At 31.5% G+C, this 21,470-nt stretch overlaps 1 protein-coding gene across 2 annotated transcripts; it reads right to left on the reverse strand.

Annotated features, from left to right (window-relative positions):
• Positions 1–3,497: 3,497 nt before the first annotated feature.
• LOC133302910 (ACT domain-containing protein ACR3-like) lies at positions 3,498–12,942 on the reverse strand. Of its 2 annotated transcripts, XM_061502734.1 has the most exons (8): positions 12,744–12,942; positions 8,443–8,552; positions 7,991–8,036; positions 7,285–7,399; positions 6,768–6,835; positions 5,337–5,954; positions 4,761–4,865; positions 3,498–4,011 (listed from the first exon to the last, which is right to left on the reverse strand). In XM_061502734.1, exons 2-8 carry the CDS (start codon positions 8,511–8,513, stop codon positions 3,688–3,690), a joined length of 1,347 nt encoding a protein of 448 aa, XP_061358718.1. In that variant the 5' UTR covers positions 8,514–8,552; positions 12,744–12,942; the 3' UTR covers positions 3,498–3,687. The 2 variants fall into 2 exon arrangements, with proteins under 2 accessions (XP_061358718.1, XP_061358719.1); XM_061502735.1 differs by lacking the exons at positions 7,991–8,036; positions 12,744–12,942 and having other exon boundaries at positions 8,443–8,464.
• Positions 12,943–21,470: the final 8,528 nt, after the last annotated feature.

A 21,470-nucleotide genomic window follows, 5' to 3' on the forward strand; every position in this document is an offset into this window, starting at 1 on the left:
TGTGTTACATTTAAATTGTCTAAATATTCCGCTATACTATGAATAAATATTAATTATTATCAACCTAAAAGTGATATAGTACACTTTAAGAGACTACTTATTTTGAAATCGAATTTTACTGAGACAGTTTTGGCTCTATAGAGTTTTATTCTTTTGATCATATTAAGTCTTAGACTTTTTTTTTTGGTAAACTTAGACTTATGTTATATACCTAATGAAATAATTAATTAATTTTTTAAAATAATTTAAATAGTCGAAGATTTGTTTAGGCTCCTTATAATTGTTCAAGATTTGTTTAAGTATTTTATATTGCGTTTAATTTAGTTTATTTTGTATGTTGAAATTGTTATCGAAATCCTTCACAAAGATTGTCTTATTTTCAAAAATAGAAAGTAAAAGAAAACTATTTTATGTAAAATCTAAATAAATTTAGTTGGAATCGTATTTTTATCCTTGAAGTCTGACCAAATTTTCATTATAGTTAGAATTTCATTTTATTTGTGTGAATTCTATATTAAATGTCACTAAATATTGTTTTAATATAATCTTTTTCACTAACTATATCTATATATATATTTTATTTCCCACCCTGTTTATCAATGAGTCCAATTCCAAATCCGTCAAACCCACATTAAGAACAGTTCTATAAAAACTATTTTTTTCTTTCTCAAAACTCAAACTCCTAAATACAATATTTTTCTGGATCCAACTATACGTCCATTTGTTTTCTAACTCGGATTCTCATTGTCCTATTTTGGTCCCTAATCAAAGTTTGTAGCCCTATATTATGTGAAACCTCAAGGGTAGCATTTCATCCTTCACAAGGTAGATGCTATTAGGGGTGTAAATGGGCTGGGCTGGGCTTTGGCCATCCTGGCCCAAGCCTATGTCAGAAAAAATTCGGTCTATCTGACCTACTGACCTATTAAAGGCTTTATTTGTAGGCCAAGGCCGGCCCATTTTCAAAAATAAGGAAGCCTGACATGGCCTACAGGCCTTGTAGGCCTCCCACTATATACACTAAGCAAAAAAAATAATTGTATAGAGCAAAGAAAGTTCCATTCATGCATGCACTAGTACTTCTCATATGAAAAAAATGACAAACAAGAAAGAGTCAACATAATACCTCAGCTCTAGAATGTATATCATAGAGGAATAGAGTCAAAGAAATGGGAAAATAAGAAAAATACAAATACTGGATGCTAAAATAAAGTCTACAAGAGAATGTCATTCATCTAAAAATCTTTAAACCACCATCAACACAAGGGAAAGAAGAGTATTATTGAAAGATCTTCATCAGTAATATCATAATCCAGCAAGTACCCATTGCTCCATGGTATTAAGCTGCAACAACATGTAAAATTTGGAGACATTAGACAAATTTTCCTTTCATAAAATAAAATAGCACAAAAAGTAAGAGATATTGGTATTTGGTACTTTGTGTCTGTCACATAAAATAATATTATTTTATTATTTTATTTTAATAAATTAAATAGGCCAGCCTACAAGGCTGTAGGCTGGGCTTGACAAAATTGGCCTATGGCCTATTTATTAAAAAAGCTTTTTTATAAGCCTAAGCCTACTCTACTTTTCTGAAAGGCCGGGCCTGGGCTGGGCTCAATAGGCCGAGTCGTAGGCTAGGCTGGGCCAGCCTAGCCCATTTACACCCCTAGATGTTATGCCCTTTTCCCCTTCCCATAATTTGTTAAAGATTAATTATATTAGAGTAAATACTCAAATCTAGGGGTGTAAATCGGCTAGGCCGGCCTACAGGGGCCTATGGCCTAGCCTATATTAGGTCAGACTTGGCCTATTATAAATAGTAAAATAGAACAGACCTAGACTTTTAGAAAAATCTATTTAGAAAATAGGCCATAGACTTTTTTATACATGTCCGGCTTATAAGCCTACAGACCGGCCTATATCATATTATTTATTTAAAATATAATAAATAAAATTATTATTTTAATAATTTTGAATAATAAAATAATATTATTTTAGTTATTCTTTTAATTGTTGAATATTTAATAAGCTTAAACAGGCTAACAGGCCTAGGCCAAGACTATTATTTTTTAAATATAGGTCATGTCAGACTTGTAATTTGAGGCCTACACAGGCTAATAGGCCAGACCATATCCAATATTTTTTACACAAGCCTGACCTATTTAAGCCAAAGTCTAGCTTAGCCTAACCTAGCCTATTTACACCCCTACTCAAATGAATTCCTAAAAAATACAACGTCAGTCACATTAATTGCTAAAAAAATAAAATTATGACATATATAGGTACATAAAATATACTTCATTTCTAAGTTAAAGGCATATATGACTAATTTGACTGGCAAAAAGTTTATTTCAGATTTTCAGTAATAATTTTCATCTTTTAAGAATTAATATGACCGATATTATTCCCACATTTAAGAACTAAACTAAATATTTACTCATTATATTACTAAAAATAATATTTTATGATAACCATATATAACCAAATATTATAATTGGATATCATTCCAAACCGTGGTCATGAGAAGCTTACCAATTGAGAAAAATACAAGTACGTATCTAATTAAACTCTAATCATACCAATGTTTTAATCACAAAACTTTCAATTTCCACAGGAGGACAGGTAGCATGCACAGAATAAATCCAAGTTCTGGTTTTGAAGGTGAATATCATTGTGAGTGACATCATGTATTTGTCAATAATAAGGCCTCTCTATCTTTCGCTCTTGGTTTTGTAATTGGGCTACTAATGAAGCCCATGACTGCAAGTGGCCCCCTCTTTCTAGTAAATAGCAATGCTCAGAGACAAATAAAACGGTACTATAGTAGTAGAAAAAGCTAATGCTGGTTAGCTAAAGTTTTGAGCTTAATTTTTACATGTCCTCACTATGTAACGAGAATAATTCTTCTTCCTATATATTGATATATACAATTTTTCTTGTATATATAATATAATAAATTACAATCGTACGGAAATCAATGACTAAAATTGAGTGGAAGATTTATTATTTTTATACCAGTATAAATTAATTGATCTTATTCCATATATATATGAGCACAGTCCAAGTTTGAAATAGAGAGAGGTAAAGTCATAAGGGCCTGTTTAGTGTGATGTATAAGGCTTGATAGTATAAGCTTATACTATACATTATGATATTTTTAGTTATTTGGTGTAATCATCGTATAGTATAAGCTTATACAGCATAACCCCTTAATACATCAAAATGATGTTTAACTTAATCCGGCCTAAGGGGATGGATTAGGCCTGATAAGGGATTGATGTATTAATATTGCTTACAATTACAATTCTCAAGAACTAATATATAATTTCAATATTAATATATTAAAATAATTTTTTTAATATATTAATTTTTAAAATATTAGAGGATATTATCTTATACGATGCCATACCAAACGCTGGATAGTATTAAAATTTAATCAGGTCTTATACCATCAGGCTTTATCCTATACTATGCACCAAACATGCCATAAAGGATATGATAATTAAAATGGGATACATAAAAGTAGGACAAGGAATACAACTTATATAAGCATTGGTCTAAAACAAAAGGACCAAGTTCAAGCACTGTCCAAGTTTGACACACAACAGCTTTATTCTTATCTATACATTGTAATGTGTCATTTGGCAAAGAAGCAACAAGAATCAGCAGCATGATTCTCAACTCTCAAGTCAAGAACCTTTCCAACAAGTTCCCAAAGAAGAAGCTTGTTTTAGCCCATCCTCTGGTTTCTGGTGCTTTGGTGGTGTTGGCTGGTTCCTTCTTCACATTGACCATTATTGTTTGGCCAATTTCTTTACGTAGTGCTTCAATGATCTTCATGTCCACTGGGTTTCCATATGCATCTCTCACGTAGAAAACATTTAGTCCTTTCTCCCCTATGGTTGATACACCTGCCCTACAAACTCTTAAGCCATTCTCTCGTAGAATCCTAGTTACTTCAGACAGCAAGCCAACTCTATCCTTTGCACACAGCTCAAGGCTCACACCCTGTGTCCATCATCCAGAGGATCAATGGTAACAAGACTATATATGATCTTCTCTATTTCTTGAAGATTAATTAATTGTATGAATAAAATGTCAACTAGAGAAGATTATAATATACTTGTACACCAGCATGTGACTGATAAAGTGACATTTGTTACATAAACTCAATTTTCATATGATGAAACTTTAACTTTTCTTTTATATGTATTTCTTTTTAAACTTTTTTTATTTGAAGGTTATAAGGATGAGGATGATATTACGTGGATAATATAGATTCTTAAGCTCTATTGAAGACAAAAGACCATCATTGTCACCGATTCATTAGTGGATACGATGGTCAGATACAATCTGAGTGGAACATAGCCTCATGTATCTGCCGTACCATTCGCAACAATACAAGTAGATAGCTGCAGGTGCAAAATGTATTAACTCGGTTAAACTCAGAAGACTTTCTGCTGTAGAATTACATACACAGAAAGAAAGAGGGAAAGAAAATGAGCAGAAAAAGAATAGTAGATCGGTGACATTAGAAGAAGATATATGAAGCTGGGGTGAATTCATGTCAAGAGAAAATTAACTCACTAGATAAGATACTTAAAATAAAGATTAATGGAAAACCATCTCAAGAATCCAAGTTCCTTTGTAGAGCTGGAAAGACTTACTATGAGTTTTGAACCAGAAGTTCATCCTTGTCTTCTATTTTTGTAAGGGTTAAAGTAGCATGCGGAAATCAATTTTAAACTGCACATTACCTCGCTTACTCTTCTTTGAATAGCAGCTTCAATGCATTTGATGACCCTTTCTTTCTCCCCTTCAGTATCAAGAGTGCATCCATCCATGTGCCGAATAAAGTACTCCTAAAATTACCACATCAATAGTTTAGTCCACATTTCATAATTTGGTCTTTCTAAATTAATTCCTTGTATGAATTTTCTCAACTAGCCCATTTTTTACACCCTACATGCTTCAAATATCATAGGACAACACAATTGAAGCAAATTTATACATGTCAGGATTCAGTCCAGAAAATTAGAAGCAAAGAAAGGATGAAATTTTCAAGGATCAAGAAATTAGTTTTGTATAAAAAAATATAATTCAATTTCTTCCTTCCTTTGGCCACTTGAAGTCACAAATTCTCCACAAAGAATTTCATGTTTTTCTACGATTTATAAATCCTTGACAAATTTCTTACAAACTACTAATTGCACCCTTAAGATTTGGGTTAGCAGACCAAACCTAAAAGTTAAACAATAATGCATAAATGTGCATCTGTGATTAGTAAATTAAAATATAGAGAATGACATATACTGTTAAGAAATGATGTATACCTGGGATGCATAAGGCCCTTCCGAAGATATTGTGGCATGGAAAACAACATACTCCATGTCAGTGAGAGTGCAAACAATGTCAAACATCAATTTTGCCCGATCTTTGCATCTCACACTAACAGCTGAATAACCTTTTTCCTCACAACGTTCTATTCTGATTTTTGGCCTGAAAGAGGGAGGACAATCAACATCTGTTGTTGTTGCTCCAGCACTTTCATAATCTCGGTCAGCAAACAACATTTGGTGGAGCCTCCGATCCATATGTGTGAAACCCATGGAGAAACTGGTCCGAGCCACTTTCTCATCATCCTCACAACCACGTAGGATGTGGTTGAGTTGCTCCTCCATAATAGATAATCTTTTTGGGTCATCCACAGCTTGGCTTGTAGCATCATTGAGATAAAGAACACAAGCTATTCTCCTGTTATGAGTCCAAACTTCAGCTGCAATCACATTAAATTGAAGGCTTGCAAGGACAGCTGATATCTCAGACAAGAGACCTGGACGGTCTCTACCAATGAGCTCAATGGCTGTATGTTCACCAACAGAATGCACATCAACCCGTTTGCCTGGCCAACTCTTCACCCCTTCTGTGCTCTTTCCCTTTGGTCCTAAAGCCTATAGCAATGTTAACAAGTAATTCTTAGTATTTGATGTGTATGTACATAGGTGCAATACTGCTATAGGTAATTTTGGAAATGGAAAGATAGCTACAAGCATGAACCTTGTAAAGAACCAATTCAACTCAAAAACTTAAACTGTTGGGTGAGGCTACATTAATGAATTTATATATCTTTAACACACCTCTCACAAGAGAGACTATTGAGCTTGAAAGATGGATGATACATAAGGCCTAGCCTACTTGTGCTTAGAAATTCCACAAAGAAAATAGAGGGCGGCAATGATTGAACTCGGGACACCGAGTCTTTGATACCATGTAAACAATTAATTCAACTCAAAAACTTAAGCTTTTAGATTGAATTGATTCTTTACAGCTTAAGCTGTTAAGTGAAGTTACATTAATGGATTTATATATCTCTAATAAACCTAATCAATTCTTTCTTCTAGATTTATGAGCAATATGACTAGGGGATTTCCTAATGAGTGTGGAAGTTCCTAGGTGAGTTTATAATTTCTCTCCAAGTATGGAAGTGCATTTGAAACTGATTTCGAATATGGTGTGAAGTGTGAACCTTAGTATCTGGTTTATACTACTAACATTGCTTTTGAATGAACAAAAGAATTGGCAATCATGTATGGTCCTTTCCTAAGACAGAGACAAAGCATATTTAAGTTACTCTTAAAATGGTTGTGCTATTTCAATTTATTAAATCAGTAATTTGGATCTTTTTACATGATGGTTAGATTGCTATCATATCTTATACTATATGAGTATATCAGATAATTATAGAGGAGAAGGGAGATGTATACCTTTTCAATGAAGTCAATAGTTTTGCTGTCGGTTATCTTCTTTCCTTGTTGATCCGTGACATGAAATACTGTTCATTCCATTAGTTAAACATATTAACTACTAGTTTGAATAGGGAGTGTTCAGGCACATATAAGCATGAATTTGTGTCTGTGTATACTTGAGAAAGAGGAAATATAGATAAGGGTTTAGGAATGAAACTAATCTCAAATTCATTTCCAAGACAATGTTTGAGTAACTATGTCCATAAGAACTACAAGTTTGCTGTCCAAGTACTGAATTTAATAAACAATGAATTTTCCATCTTTGTGGCTCAAAGATGCAAAGACACAAGAAATACTTCATGGACATTTTCATCTGTAGTCAAAAGAAAAATAAAAATAATGAAGAGCATCTTGTTAGCAACCAATGTTCTCAATAATTACCAGCTTTTAATTAGGCTAATAACAAGCACGAACACGACACATCTGTGTAGTAAATGCATTACCGATTCAAGTTTCAATTCAATCGTAAACATACCATCCATAAACCATCCACCATCAGAAGATATGTAAGCTTTGGTAATTATGAAATCAAGGTCTGTCAGGATTTGCACGACTTCCAGCAGAATTCCAGGTTTGTTAACACTATCAAACTGCATTTTTTTTTTGTGTGGGGAAAAAAAAGAATCCATTAGATATTGCATAATCTTATCTCCATGTTAATTATTTATTTTAGTAACTATGGGAAAAAAGGTGATCTGATGATGATGGTCATTCGGGGTATCCTGATGTTTTGCACAATTTAAAAGGAATAGAGAAATCTTTTACCAATTGAATGAATGAGGTTTTAACAAGACTCCTGTCTGAATGAGGCTCATAAAATCTCATTCATCATATAAAACTAAGGGAAATACAAATCTCATGTTATAGGAGACTTGTTATCTTATGTCATAGACACAAAGTACGTAGAGTCCACTCTTTCAAAAATAAATAAATGTTTGTACAATTTTTGATGTATGAATATGAGAGGTATGTTATCTGATGTAACGTGAGAAAGATACATCCCTAAAAACTGAAGTTAAATTCAATGAAGTTTGAAAAAAAAAAAAAAAAAAAGTTATAGGGTTCAAGCAACTTAAAAGTCCATACGGGCTAGGTTTCCTAAGATGCTCAGCGGCCAAATCAGGACTCACAAGTCACAACGAGGTCATGAAAATTATCATAACTATTTTGAGAAATTATACCTTGATCAGTGTACAATCATGGCAACTATCATTGTCCACAGAGACCCTGCGAAGTGGAAACAGAGTTCACAACAACGAGTCACTTCTTCTAGGTATCAGAAATTCCCACCATAAACCCCAATTCCTCTAAGAGTTTAACCTCTTGACTCCAATAGGGATTCAACTCATGACATCTTCCTTATAACAATGACTAGTTAGGAATCAAAGAAGCTTTTAATTTTATTTTGTGCTGTTCTTTTCCTTTTGTACTTTTAAGACTGCATTAAAGCAGTTAAGAACATAGGAAAATCTGAAAATGTTTCAATATCCATGAATGCCAACACTAAAAATCGTCATATTATGCTTAAACAATCCTTTATATTTCATGCTTTTTCCTAAAGAGTCTAAATAATTTGAAGATCATTTGGAAAAAGAAAACAAAAATTGTATTTAGAGGGAAGATAACAGTGAACCTTGGAGGGTTGATTCTATTGCTGAAGTTCTCATACTCGGGATCAAAATATGGCCAACAAACTTTTGCCATTCAATCAACTTCTTCAGTTAACAGCTTGCCTAGTTTTTCCTTTATCAAAGTGAAAAAAAAGTCTAATTAGAGAGGGAAACAGAACCATTACTTTCTTGTGTAGCATAAGCAGCATTATTCTAGATAAATATTCACATAATAGCACTATATATCTTGGTCCAAAAGTCATGATTTCTATTTCTTTGGGTGAAATCTCTATATCTAATTTAATGGTCAATATTGTTGCACTGGTGCATATTCTCAGCAGACAACATATGTATATAACTAAGTGAATTGTACACTTCCAAAGATCCCATCATGAATAAGATGAATGCTTATGTTGTGGTGTATGAAGTGTCTCTTGCTTTCCCTTTTTTTTTTAGGGTGTGGGTGGGTGTCAGTGGTGGTAATAGAGCACTGGTCAATGCTCTGAGCACACTTTCTTGAAGCATATCTCGTACAATAGAATCCACATGCTTCCTCTCTTGACCTTAGAACATGACTTTAGGAATAAGTTAAGTGTGTCCAATAGATTATGAAATGCGGAGAGAGAAGGGAGAGAAGAATAAAGAGTTAAAGAAGGAGAATCACGGCATCAGTAAAAGGAGACATTTTCGGTGCAAAACCTGGATGGCTATACTAAACAATCCATACGAGTATATATTATAGCCATAGTGGAATTAGAAAAAGCTTTTATCTTTTTCCCTTTCTTTTTAGCTCCGCAATAAAGCATTTTACTTTTCAAATATAACCATTAATTACTTTCCACAAATTTTTAGGTTACATTTTAGTCATTTATCTAACTTGGATCCAAGGGCTTTAATTTATTAGATAGGTGAATAAAGATGTAAGTGAATCAATGACTAAAATTATGTGCAAAACTTTTTTGTTCTTATACCAGAATAAATTAGTCAAGCCTAAGAGGGAATTTATACCTAAGAGGAAAGCATACAATATAAATTAAATTCATATATTTGCCATTACTGTTCATCAAAATACAGATAATTAAGAAAACGGGAAGACGACTTTAGAGGGAGTTTGAAGCAACAATAAAATTCCACGTGGTCAAGAGACATTCCTAGGCCGGTAAAGAAGGGTTTGATATTGATTATGTTATAGGAGATAAAATTATTTTTATACATATATTAAAGTGTGTGTGAAATTCACATTTTCTTTTTCTCTTATTTCTTTTCACACATCTTATATATTTTTATATGTATATAGAAGATAAAATTATCTCCTAAAAATATTAATCCTGCAAAAGAATGACCACGAAACTTTGCCACGAACTCGTGCGAAAACGGCAAACCCTTGGATGGGTAGCTCAATAGAATCTAGATGGCCCGACCAAAAATAACTTGAAGGTGACGTAAATATTTGATTCCAACTTTAACTGTATACTTATTTTCCTATCCCTTTATTTATTAGGAGGAATTTGTTAGAAGGATTTTTTTTTAATTTCTGGGAAAGTAATTTTGAAAAATTTACTTATCCATGTTTGGTGCAAGCGAATTTTTTTAATAGGATAGTAATGATGCCGCTAGCGTTAGCAATGCAATTTTTAAAATCATAATATATTTTTAATAATATTTGATAATTAACTAAACATACAATTAATAAATTTGAGTTAACATTTCTGATAATATTTTTATCTATCAGACAATTTTTTAGTCACGTTCCCAAATTTTCCCGACATATTTCTAATAATCACAATTTTCAAACATAAATTTTTTTTCTCTTTTAGCAAACACTTCCTTGATAAATTTTAACCATCACATAAGGTAAATCCGTAGGTACATCCGTGTCTAATTGTCACCAGTGAAGCACGGACATGGCAGTTTTTTTTAAAAAATACGTGTTGGAGATAGACACGCGTTCGACATGTGATCAATATTTTAGGACACGTTATCTATTTTGACACGCGAATTTGACCGAATTTGACACAGGAAGGAAAAAGGCAAAATTGTAATTTTTTTGAAATTTTTATAAAATTAAAATAATTCTAAAAAAAAAAAACAGAAAGACACAAACATAGCTCCGTCGCCATAGCCCTCTGCTTCAGCCTTCTTCCTCGTGTTGTTCTTCGTCGTTCTTATTGAGGAGGGTGGTGGTTTTCTTGTTAGCTTCTAAACCCATTAACTCAAGATATGTGGTGGCTAGAGTCTATTTAGGCGGCGTTTGGTTGAAGATAAATTTTAAGAATAATAGAGAAATGTAATTACTAGGTATCCATAAGAAAAGTTGAATAGATGGGGAAGTTAAAAAAAAGTAGTTTGGTTTGACAAAATTTTATCAGGAAAATATATGACAAAAAGTGTGTCAATAGTGCTTTACCCGGATTTTTTTAAAAAATCACCCTCAAATCGGGTTTCTAAACAGTGCAAATTACTATCTTTCTAAAAAAGCCAGGCATTTCATATAGATGAGTTTTGGTCAAAACCTGTTGAACCAAACATGGTCAAGTGAAAATCCACGTGAAAGTTGCGTGGGTTTCTTCAACAAAACCCCTAATCAAACACCACCTTAGTGTGATTGAAAAGAGAAATGAGAAGGGTGGGTGTGAGTATGACCATGAAAGAAAGAGAAGTTGTTCAACAAAGAAATGACAGTTAAATAGTAACTCAGTAAAATGGAAGACAAAAGAAGAGATTTGATGCTGGGCTATACGTGTAGCTTCTCTCTCTCTTTCCGTCTAAAACCAAAAAACTGGAATATTAAAAAAAAAAATCCAAAAACAATAGAGGTAAAATGCCATCCACAAGAGAGATTGGGATATTAAAAAAAAAACTCAAAAATAATGGAGGCAAAGTGCCAGCCACGAGAGAGATTGTCCCACTTTTATCTTTTTATATTTTCTTGCGTATTTGATAAGTGTATTAAATATAAATTATATCACATATATTAAAATTATTATTAATATCAAAACGTGTCTTAACGTGTCAAAATTTAATATTTTTTGAAATTAACGTGTCAGCGTGTCATATCATATCGTGTTCCATATCCCGTGTCGGTGCATCATAAATTGCCACCACCCTATTATCTACTATTATCCCATGGTACAGCAGAAAGGTCTCCACTCACCACCGCCCAACCTGATGACTTGGTCTCCACTCACCACCGCCCAACCTGATGACTTAACTAACGCCCTTTTGTAAAAGTTAAAAAACAAAAAATCAATCTGGTTTCATGATTTTAGAATTCAATAGTCTATCAAAAAAAAAAAAAATACAATTTCAATAAATGAAAAATTGTCATTTTTACTTTAAAAAATTATACTTCTCTCCCTTTTATTTTGAATATCTCATTGTCAATTTTGAAAGAAAAAAAAATATAAACAAATTTTTTAAACTTTAAATAAAATATAAAAGAAAAAATGTATATCATTTTAAATGACACAAATTATGTCATTTTATAAACACAAAAAAAGAGATCCACATCTTTATTTTTTTTTCTGGGACACAATTTCTTTGTGTCTATGAAATAACACAATTTATGTCATTTAAAATAACAAACACTTTTTTCAAATATAAATTTCAACACCTCTACTATCAAAATGAATATTTTTTAAAGTAAATAAGTAACAATATATTAATATTATTCAATTTTAAGTGTATCAAAATTTTAAATCATGAAATTTAGGAAAACATACATTCTTATACGTTTATTCTAAAAATAATAACATTTTAAAAGAATTATGAGAAAACCTTCAATAGTAAGATTGAAGTTTGTATCGGAAAAAGAAAAAACCACAAGCTGCACGCCGGAGAGAAAGAAGGAGAAGCCACCTTTACAAAATCTCAGAGAGAGAAAGGAGATTTCTCTCAAATGGCACTTATTGTCCAATAGCAAAGTCAATAAATCTTGTAAGGTGTGGAATTATAAGGAAATTATTATTATTCATATGATGATAAATTAAAAAACAGACACAATACATAGAAGAAAGAATGGGGTGAAAAAAAAAACAAAAAAGAAACAAAAATAATAATAATTATTATTATTAATGAGCCTGCGAATGCGGTGAATACTGTCGATACAACAAAAAGAAACAAAAATAATATTTCACATTATATGAAGTCAAGAGTAGGTTGCTATCGTAATCGCTCCTTTATCCCTTCAAGTGAAATATGCTTAGAATTCGTATAGCATAATTCGAATTAATTTGCAAGATAATTATTCTTAGAACTCAGAAAACTGAATTCAACATTTAAGAATCACAATTCACAAGGAAGTTGCAGAAAAAAAAAAACTCACCTCTAATCCGAAAGAGAAAGTACGTTCCTGCAAAGACTCCAAGTTCCAATACCAACACAACACTTATATAGCTCTTAATTTCTCACATCCTCCGCTGCGCAGAGAGTAATACTGATTATGCTGAGACATACCAATTTACGTAGAGAGAAATGAGAAAGAACACAGAACACACAACATTTTAGGAGAAACCTTTGCGTCTCTATTCTGCTGATGTTGGAATAATAAATAGCACCATCAGAAAAAGTAAGCAATGAATATTTGAAATTTATGTGGCTACTTCTCTCTTCACATCTTGTGGTTCAATTATTATTAATAAAATACGAGATAAGTATAAAAAATTTATATAACTAGATCATGTAATTTTTTTTAAGGAGGAGTGATATTCTTACTACCAAAAATTTTCACTACCAACTTACTATCTATTTAATCACTATTAGATTAACATTTTCTCTCTCTTCAAAAACTTTTTAACATTCTCTCTTTGATCCAATGGTGATGTGATGGGTAGTAAGTTAGTAGTAAGAATTTTTGGTAGTTAGAATATTCTCACTCTTTAAGGAATAGACTCGGCTAGAAAAATATTCCCAATAATACATAGTATAATTGGTAAGAATTTGTAAATATATATGGGGGACGGTTATACTTACCATCAGATAAGTTTACCGAGGGAGGATCCACTTACTACCAAAAAAGTTTACAACTCTTACAACCAATTTAATCACCGTTGATTTCCATCAATCTAACGGTTATAATTTATTGGGAATTAATAAATGTGACACAATAAATGTTATTAATTTATAATCGTTAGATTGACGAAAATCAACGGTGATTAAATTGGTTGTAAGAGTTGTAAACTTTTTTGGTGGTAAGTTGATACGTTCCCTAAGTTTACCACCAATATCATCATCGTCGGATCAGAATTAAATCCACCGGTCCATAATTATCTCATATAATCTTAATTTTTTCTCCCACATTACCTCTTTGTCTTTCTCTCTCTAGATTTCATACCCTCTCTCATCCTCTCTTCACATTCGATATCTGAACTAGCTGCACATCGATTTATTCAACAGGCTTCCCTTCTCATTCTCGCTCTTTCTTTCTTAATTGTTTATTTGTGTGTCTCTGTATACTTTAATTCTGATTCTTCGATTCTCCATTAAAAACAAAAGAAAAATTAACAAAAAATAAAATTATGAGGATTGCATTGCATCGTTTTTTATAATATAGGATCAAGATGTTTGTTACCTTGGGTTCATTTCTCACTTTCCTTGATTCAATTTTGTTATTAACACGGTTCTGCTTTTCGTTTTTCTTTTTCCATTTTAATTTTCTTTTTTTTACTGTAAATGTTATTAAATGTTTGTTACTTGGGTTTTTTTTTTTGTTTTTCTTTCTTTTTTCGTTTGGAGAGAAAGAGGTGTGTGCAGATCCCAAACTTAGAAAGAGGATGAGAGAGTAAAAATTAAGATTATAAGAGAATGTTATGAACCGTTAGATTTAATTTTAATCAGACAGTTAGGAAATTGGTTATAAGGATAATAAACTTACCTGGTGATAAATATAACCACCCCATATATATAACCTAACCCAAAATTTTAACATAAAATGATTTATTCTCCACAAAAGGAAATGAAATTATGGAACGCTTGGTACCGGGTGATGACGTAGGGGATCCCATTCAATATTAATAAAAATTGTTAGACAACCAAAACTCATATCTTACCATTTTTAACACATATTTAAAATGTTTCTGGACTTTAAAATTAAGTGAGTGATATTTATCATTTTTCTTCATCTAATTATTACTACTGAATTTACTTTGATTTTATAAAATTTTAATAATTTCTTTTTTGGTAAATATTAACTTTTTTTAGCTTTGTTCTAATTATTATCAAATAATAATATTGTAATCGTTGATATAAAATATTTTCATTTGTTTAACTTGTTTTATTTTTGTATTCTGTTTGTTTAACTAATCAATAATTTGGAAAATGACGTGGCTGACTTCCCTTTTTAGTATTCATTCGTTGCATACTTGCATTGTTTGCATTGACCCCACAAGGCCACAGCTAATGATTTTTCGGTGCATCGGTCGTTGTCTCGTTGGTGCTATTTTTATTCAAAAAGTTTATATTTGGATTAATTTTTTTCTCTCTAGTGCACAACCTGCACATCTTCACTCACAATTGAGAAATATTTTTTATGGTCTAGGATCGTCTAATAATTTGATGTTCATTTTCACAACACTAATTTTTTTTTCTACCCTTGCTACTTGTTTTATTTTTTAATTTTATCCTCCTATTTATACTAAAGAATCACTTAAAAAATGGTACCATCATACATCTTCTCCCCAGTTGGATTGATCCGTTGCACTTGTTCAGTGGTGCGACCTTAGCATCTTAAAAATTTCTGACCACAACCTTTTTACGTGTGTTTCTGCTTTCTCGAATTTTTTTCACTACGTCGGATGTATATGATTTTTTCAAAAAGGAAAAAATTTCTTCTCATTTAAATCTTTGTTTTTATCTTTATTTTCATTTAAATTCTATTTTTTTTCTTTTTTTTAGACCGTTGTATGATGCAGCGATGGCACTAAAGTTTCACTCGTACTTGCTAGAAAAATTATAATATGTCGAGACTCGGATGGCAAAAACGAGTCAATCCATCGGGTTGACTCGTAACCCGTCAAAAACGAGATGGGTTGAGTTGGCAAGAACAAGCTGCCAACCCGAGCCAGCTCGGAAAAAAAATGAGCCAACCCGTGGGTCAAACGAGCCAGCTCGCGGGTTGAGTTTTTTTTTAAAAAAAAAAAAATACAAAATCCACACATGCTATCATCGTCTTTCTTCCATGTCTAAACCTAAATCCTTAATCTTATCACATCCCTAACATTTTTATATTGTTAGGCTGTGTTGGCTTTGTTTGGTTCAAATATCTTACCCACTTGGTAGTAAGTGGTTCTGATTGTTTCTTGATGTTGATGTAAATTTGTTGTGAAAAAAATTAGAAACTAAAATATTTTGCTTTTATTTCTCATTTTGTAACCCTTTGTTTAAGCTTATGGAAGCCACATGGCTGGTGTATTAATACTACATGTTCATTTAAATGAGCTGAAAACAAGCCAACCTGCGACCCAATTTTCGAGCCAATTCGCGAGCTATTTTTTCAAGCCAACTCACGAGCCATATTTTGAGTCAACCCGCGAGCCAACCCTAACCCGACTCGGGTTGGGTTGGGTTGAGTTTTTTGGCTCGTTTTTTTTTCGAGCCAACCCTAACCCAACTCGTTTTTTCGAGTTGTATGCGGGTTGGGCCGGGTTGACCCGTTTTGGCAACCCTAGTCGAGACCATTGAACTTGGCACTTCCTTTTATCAAATAGAGAAAAAATTTGGACTTAAAAAAAAAATGGATAAAAAAAAAAAATTATAAAAAAAAGCACCGAGTTCCGTAATTACGATTACTTAAAGTTTTTCTTCCTCCTTTATATGCATATTGGAATTAAGCGTGGGAAACGCATTACGTCAGTCAGGTTAGGATTTCAATAGGTCACGTTAATTTTAAAATATAAACTTTGAATTTATCTTCTTTCTAACATATGACTATTTTTAAAGGTCTGAGTTAATTTAACCTTTTTAAAAGTATAATTTAACTTATTTAAAGATAGACTTTTAAATAAATCACAAAACCTACCATTAATCAACAGGCTTATTTTTTTCTTTTTTATATTATCATCATTCCTACCAAATTTTAACATAATTGTGTTTTTAAGAATTAAATTCAAAATTATTGATTAAGTTGGAATATCCCTTCAAATTGATCCATGTGCTCAATGGTAATAGCCTTATTTTTAAAGCGTTTATGTTGAATGAGATTATCTCCTGTGTACTCATAAAAGTATGTAAAATTTATATTTGTTTATCTCTCTTCTTTTCACATGGATCTCACATATTTCTATATATAAGTAGAAGATAATTTTATCTCCTATAACATAAGAAACATCAAATCTATTTTTAAATAGACTAAATATCACAAATCCAATAGTGAAAAAATATTTTAAATATGTATTGCAAGAGTTTATGTCAGTGGCGGACTCAGAAAGTTTTCTTTATGTCTGCACAATTAGGGCGGGGGTTCGGGGGCGCCGCCCCCATTCTTTTTTTTAAAGATCATAATCATGATCCAATTTTTGCTTCCACTTCAAAAATAAATCTTTGAAGAATCAACCAAAGTTTTAAGGAAATAATGAATAATGATAATTAAAAAATAGGGAAAAGTTCATCAATGCTCATGTGATTTACTTTAGAATCACTTATGCTCTTGTGATTTTTTATCACATATGTCCCTATGGTTTACAAAAGGATATTTTTTATCACATATGCCCCTGCGATTTTTTACTTTTTACAAACACATGGACATATGTGATAAAAAAAATAAATACGGGGCATAAATGATTCTAAAATAAACTACAAGGGCATTTGTGAACTTTTCCCGAAAAAATAAATAAACACCACAAAAATACATTTGTAAAATATAGTATAATTGTAGGGGTTAATCGATCAAAAACCCATCTTTATCGATATCTATTTGATCCAAAGTTGACCAGTTTTGGTTCAGAAAAAAAAACGTGAAAAATCTCATGTGATTCTCCTCCACTCTTTACCTTTTTTCTTTCAATTTTTTTATTTATTTATTTTTTACTTGACTTGAATCACACATCCCATTTGAATTTTTTTCCCTCAATTTTATGTCTGCAAGTGCAGACAATGGCAATCACCTGGGTCCGCCATTGGTTTATGTTGTGATTCCAGCTCCTAAAAGATACGAGGAGAGTTCAATTCGAATTGAATAAATATAAGGGTTTAATGTTTCTTATATTGTAGAAAATAAAATTATCTCTTACACACACAAAAATACGTGAGACTTTTTTCTCTTTTTTTTTCACATGACCTCACATAGGCTTTATATATATGGGTTATGTTTATCTCATTTTACATGAGATAAACATCTCTACTACACACACAAAAAGGGGTTGGGTCCCACCATTTTTTCTCTCTCTCCTCTTACATGTGGGTCCCACTTATACTTTTATCTCTACAACATGAGATAATTCTTTTCCTACAACATAAGAAAAATATATCCCTATATATATATATATATATATATATATATATATATATATATATATGGAAAATATGAAAATAAAGTGACTGGCAGTGCACTAAGTTTTCCCGCGAGAACATAAAGCACTAAATATTATAATGGTGTTCTCCTGAAAGAACATAGTTATAATATTTACTATAACTGTGTTCTCGCGGGAGAACTTAGTGCATTGGACCAAATTTTATATCCACTCATTGTACACTCACTAAACCCTATATATATATATATATATATATATATATATATATGGAAAAAGTGTTTATCCTTTTAAATGACACAACTTATATCATTTCACTCTCACAAAGAGGTGGGACCCACACCTTTATTTTTTTTGGTCAACTTTCTCTCCTCCTTTATCTATCTTTTTCTCTCTCTTAAAATGACACAACTTTACATCCTTTAAAATGACACATATTTTACCCTATATATATATATATATATATATATATATATATATATATATATATATATGAGATAATTTTATCTTATATAACAAGATACACATCAAATCGATGTTATTAAAACCGGCTCGGTCAATGACCCGGTCGAGGTACCGGGTCACTGGTTCAATCAGTGGGTCACTGGCTCAACCGCATGACACGGTGATTATATATAAATCCATAATTTATATTAAAAAATTATAAATATACTTAAATAGTTGAAAAAAATAATATAAATTCTAAATATTTTTAATATAAAAAATAATAAATTATACATTATTATCCAATAAAGGATCTAACAAACACATAATGCTTGTTATATTGGTGTTTCAGGTTCAGTAAATGACATCTCTAACTATCAAATCAAAATTTTCTCCATAGTGCATAACTGAGATACTATTATATTGTAAGTACATAACTTATGTAAGTCAATATGTAACAGATCACTCAAATATGTCAATTATGTTTCTTTTTTTTTGGAAAACTTTATTTTTTTTAAAACCCGGGCCGGGTCATCGGTTAACCGGTCGGGTCACCGATTTTTTTTCAAAACTGGCCGGGTCATACCGGGTCTGATACTGAACCGATCTAATGTGATAATCGGATCGGTCAAATGACCGGTTCATCGGATTCCGAATCATCCCGACCAGTCCGATCCGGTTTCACAAGATTGCATCAAACCATATATATAAATCACTTGAGTAAATGCATGTTCATGTTTACAATGCTCTCAAGATTAAAGTTTGGTTCTCAAGGACCACGCGCTCAAGTACTACAATTACAAGAAAAAATATATAATTTAATTTAGGGAAAAGTGTCTATCATTTAAAATTACACAACTTACATCCTTTCACTCTCACAAAGAGGTGGGATCCACACCTTTATTTTTTTTGTCAACTCTCTCTCCTCCTTAATCTATCTCTTTCTCTCTCTTAAAATGACACAACTTTGCATCCTTTAAAATTATACACACTTTTCCCTTTAATTTAAAAGGTTTTCTCAAGGACACAACTAATAAGAATAAAAGATTTTTTTTTTATATCCAAAAAAACAGATTTTAATTTAAAACCAAATCAAATTTTATTAAAATCGAGTATATTTCTCTCTTTTTTCTTTTAAGCTGAAGTGGATTTTTATTTGTATATACTGCTAAAATAAAAAATTATAAATTATAAATCAGTCTTTAAAATATTTGATTCCAAATATATACTCATACTATATAGTCAAAGTAAAAAATTGATGAAATTTTCACGCAAATTCATATGCATATAAAACATTGTCACTATCAAAATAGTAATAAATATAATTTATTTTTTTGGTAACCAGTAATAAATATAATTTATTATTTTGTTTTTTAATACAAAAAGTTCTTAAACTAACAATTATAATTTGGACAAATAGACGTCCATCAAATTTGTTGTAATATTATCACCATAATCACACCATTTTCCTCTCGTTAGGTGTGATAAATGTGAATAACTCAAGAGTCTTGAATAAGACTAAATTTTCCGGTGGAATTTTCCGAAATTGATTAAATATAATTTACAATGTACTATAATATTCCTTCAGGAAAAAAATTGAAAATGCTGGAAAAATCTGTCATCCTTATGTTAAAAAGAATCTAACTCAGAAATACGACGTTGAATTGTTGTTGATGAGATGAGAGTCATCACTTTACGAGAGAATCTCATTCCCACTTGTAATACAATACATTTTCTTTTTGTAAACTGAAAAGAATAATTCAATATAATTGAACATCCATGGTATTTTGCCAAAGTTTCTATTTTTCTCTTTACGAAGGAATCTAGATGGCATGATTGGAAGTTTTTGCGACTACGCTCGTGGATAATGTTGATTGTCTTTTGTAGTCCAGAAGCAATTCGGCAATGGAGAGCCATATAAAGTTTAAATTAATTTAGTTTCAGAATAACATCACTTTGGTATTTAAATTGATGATGATTAACTTTAGAGTTAATTAGCTTGTCAATAGGGAAGCAATAATTTAAAAAGGCTCAGGTTCATCTAAAAAAAAAGTTTTGATTCAGTCTTCCGTTTCCAGCAATCAATATTTTTTAAAGTAGGTAATTGGTAAGTTGTGACATGCTTTATATTAAAATAAGAGACTTGTTGTGGATTTGACAAGTACACCCGGTCGTACAAGTAATAAAATATGTGAGTAAGAGTATTGTTCCCACAAGAATTAGATTCCAATCACTAATTCACTATTCATGCTTAAGATGGACAATTGATCAAGAGAATTGTATGAAAACTAAACTAAATAACATAGGAAGAAAGTAATAATCGAGTTACTTGACAATCAAGAAACGTAATTAGCGTTTTGATTTTTCTCAATCTTCCTTTTATGTTATGAATTAAAATCCTTAATTAAACGTATTTTTCATATCGTCAATCAATTCTCATAAGTTAATTAAGACTCAATCCCTTGACATCCTAATTCTTTACTTTCTTGAAAAAATCCTAATTCCCTGGTTGTTCTTCAAGAAAATAAGCATTAACTCCAAGAATCATAAAGATTGCATAATCCCTACGTCTATCCTTAGAATAATAAGAATTACGATGAATTTACCACACTTGGTTCATGTACCAATATCTTTATTGTCATATATACTCACCCTAGATCAAACTCGTAGAAGACATAAAGAAAAGATAAATTCATACGATATAATAAGGAAATTGAATATTAAATATTATTCATAACATAAAGATTTGATTGAGTTCTATCTAGCCCTAACTACAAAAAAAACTAGCCTAACATAGTAGAAACAATAATGCAAGAAATCATTGGTGTGATGGCACAATAAATCTTCAAGAATTCCAACGTAATCTTGCCTCTGACTCGTCTTCAGCTCTCAAAAGCATGAAGAATGCACTTCCTCGATGAAAACTATGCCTCTAGTATCAAGAATTGTCAAAAGCTATCTAGGACTCATGAAGAATAGCTTAAATAGGTGTAGAAATTCTTATTTTCGGTGAAAATCACGTAATAAGCCTTAATAAACATGCTGAAGCGCGTTAAAACTCGCTCTGGCAAAAAGAATCGGGCATATCAGCGCATTAAACACGCTATTTTGACAACAAGAATATGATTTTATATTTTCGGCATAAC

The sequence above is a fragment of the Gastrolobium bilobum genome, unplaced genomic scaffold (assembly GCF_033153095.1).
Source record: "Gastrolobium bilobum isolate Gb01-03AN ecotype WA unplaced genomic scaffold, APGP_CSIRO_Gbil_v1 utg10412, whole genome shotgun sequence".
NCBI lineage: Eukaryota > Viridiplantae > Streptophyta > Magnoliopsida > Fabales > Fabaceae > Gastrolobium > Gastrolobium bilobum.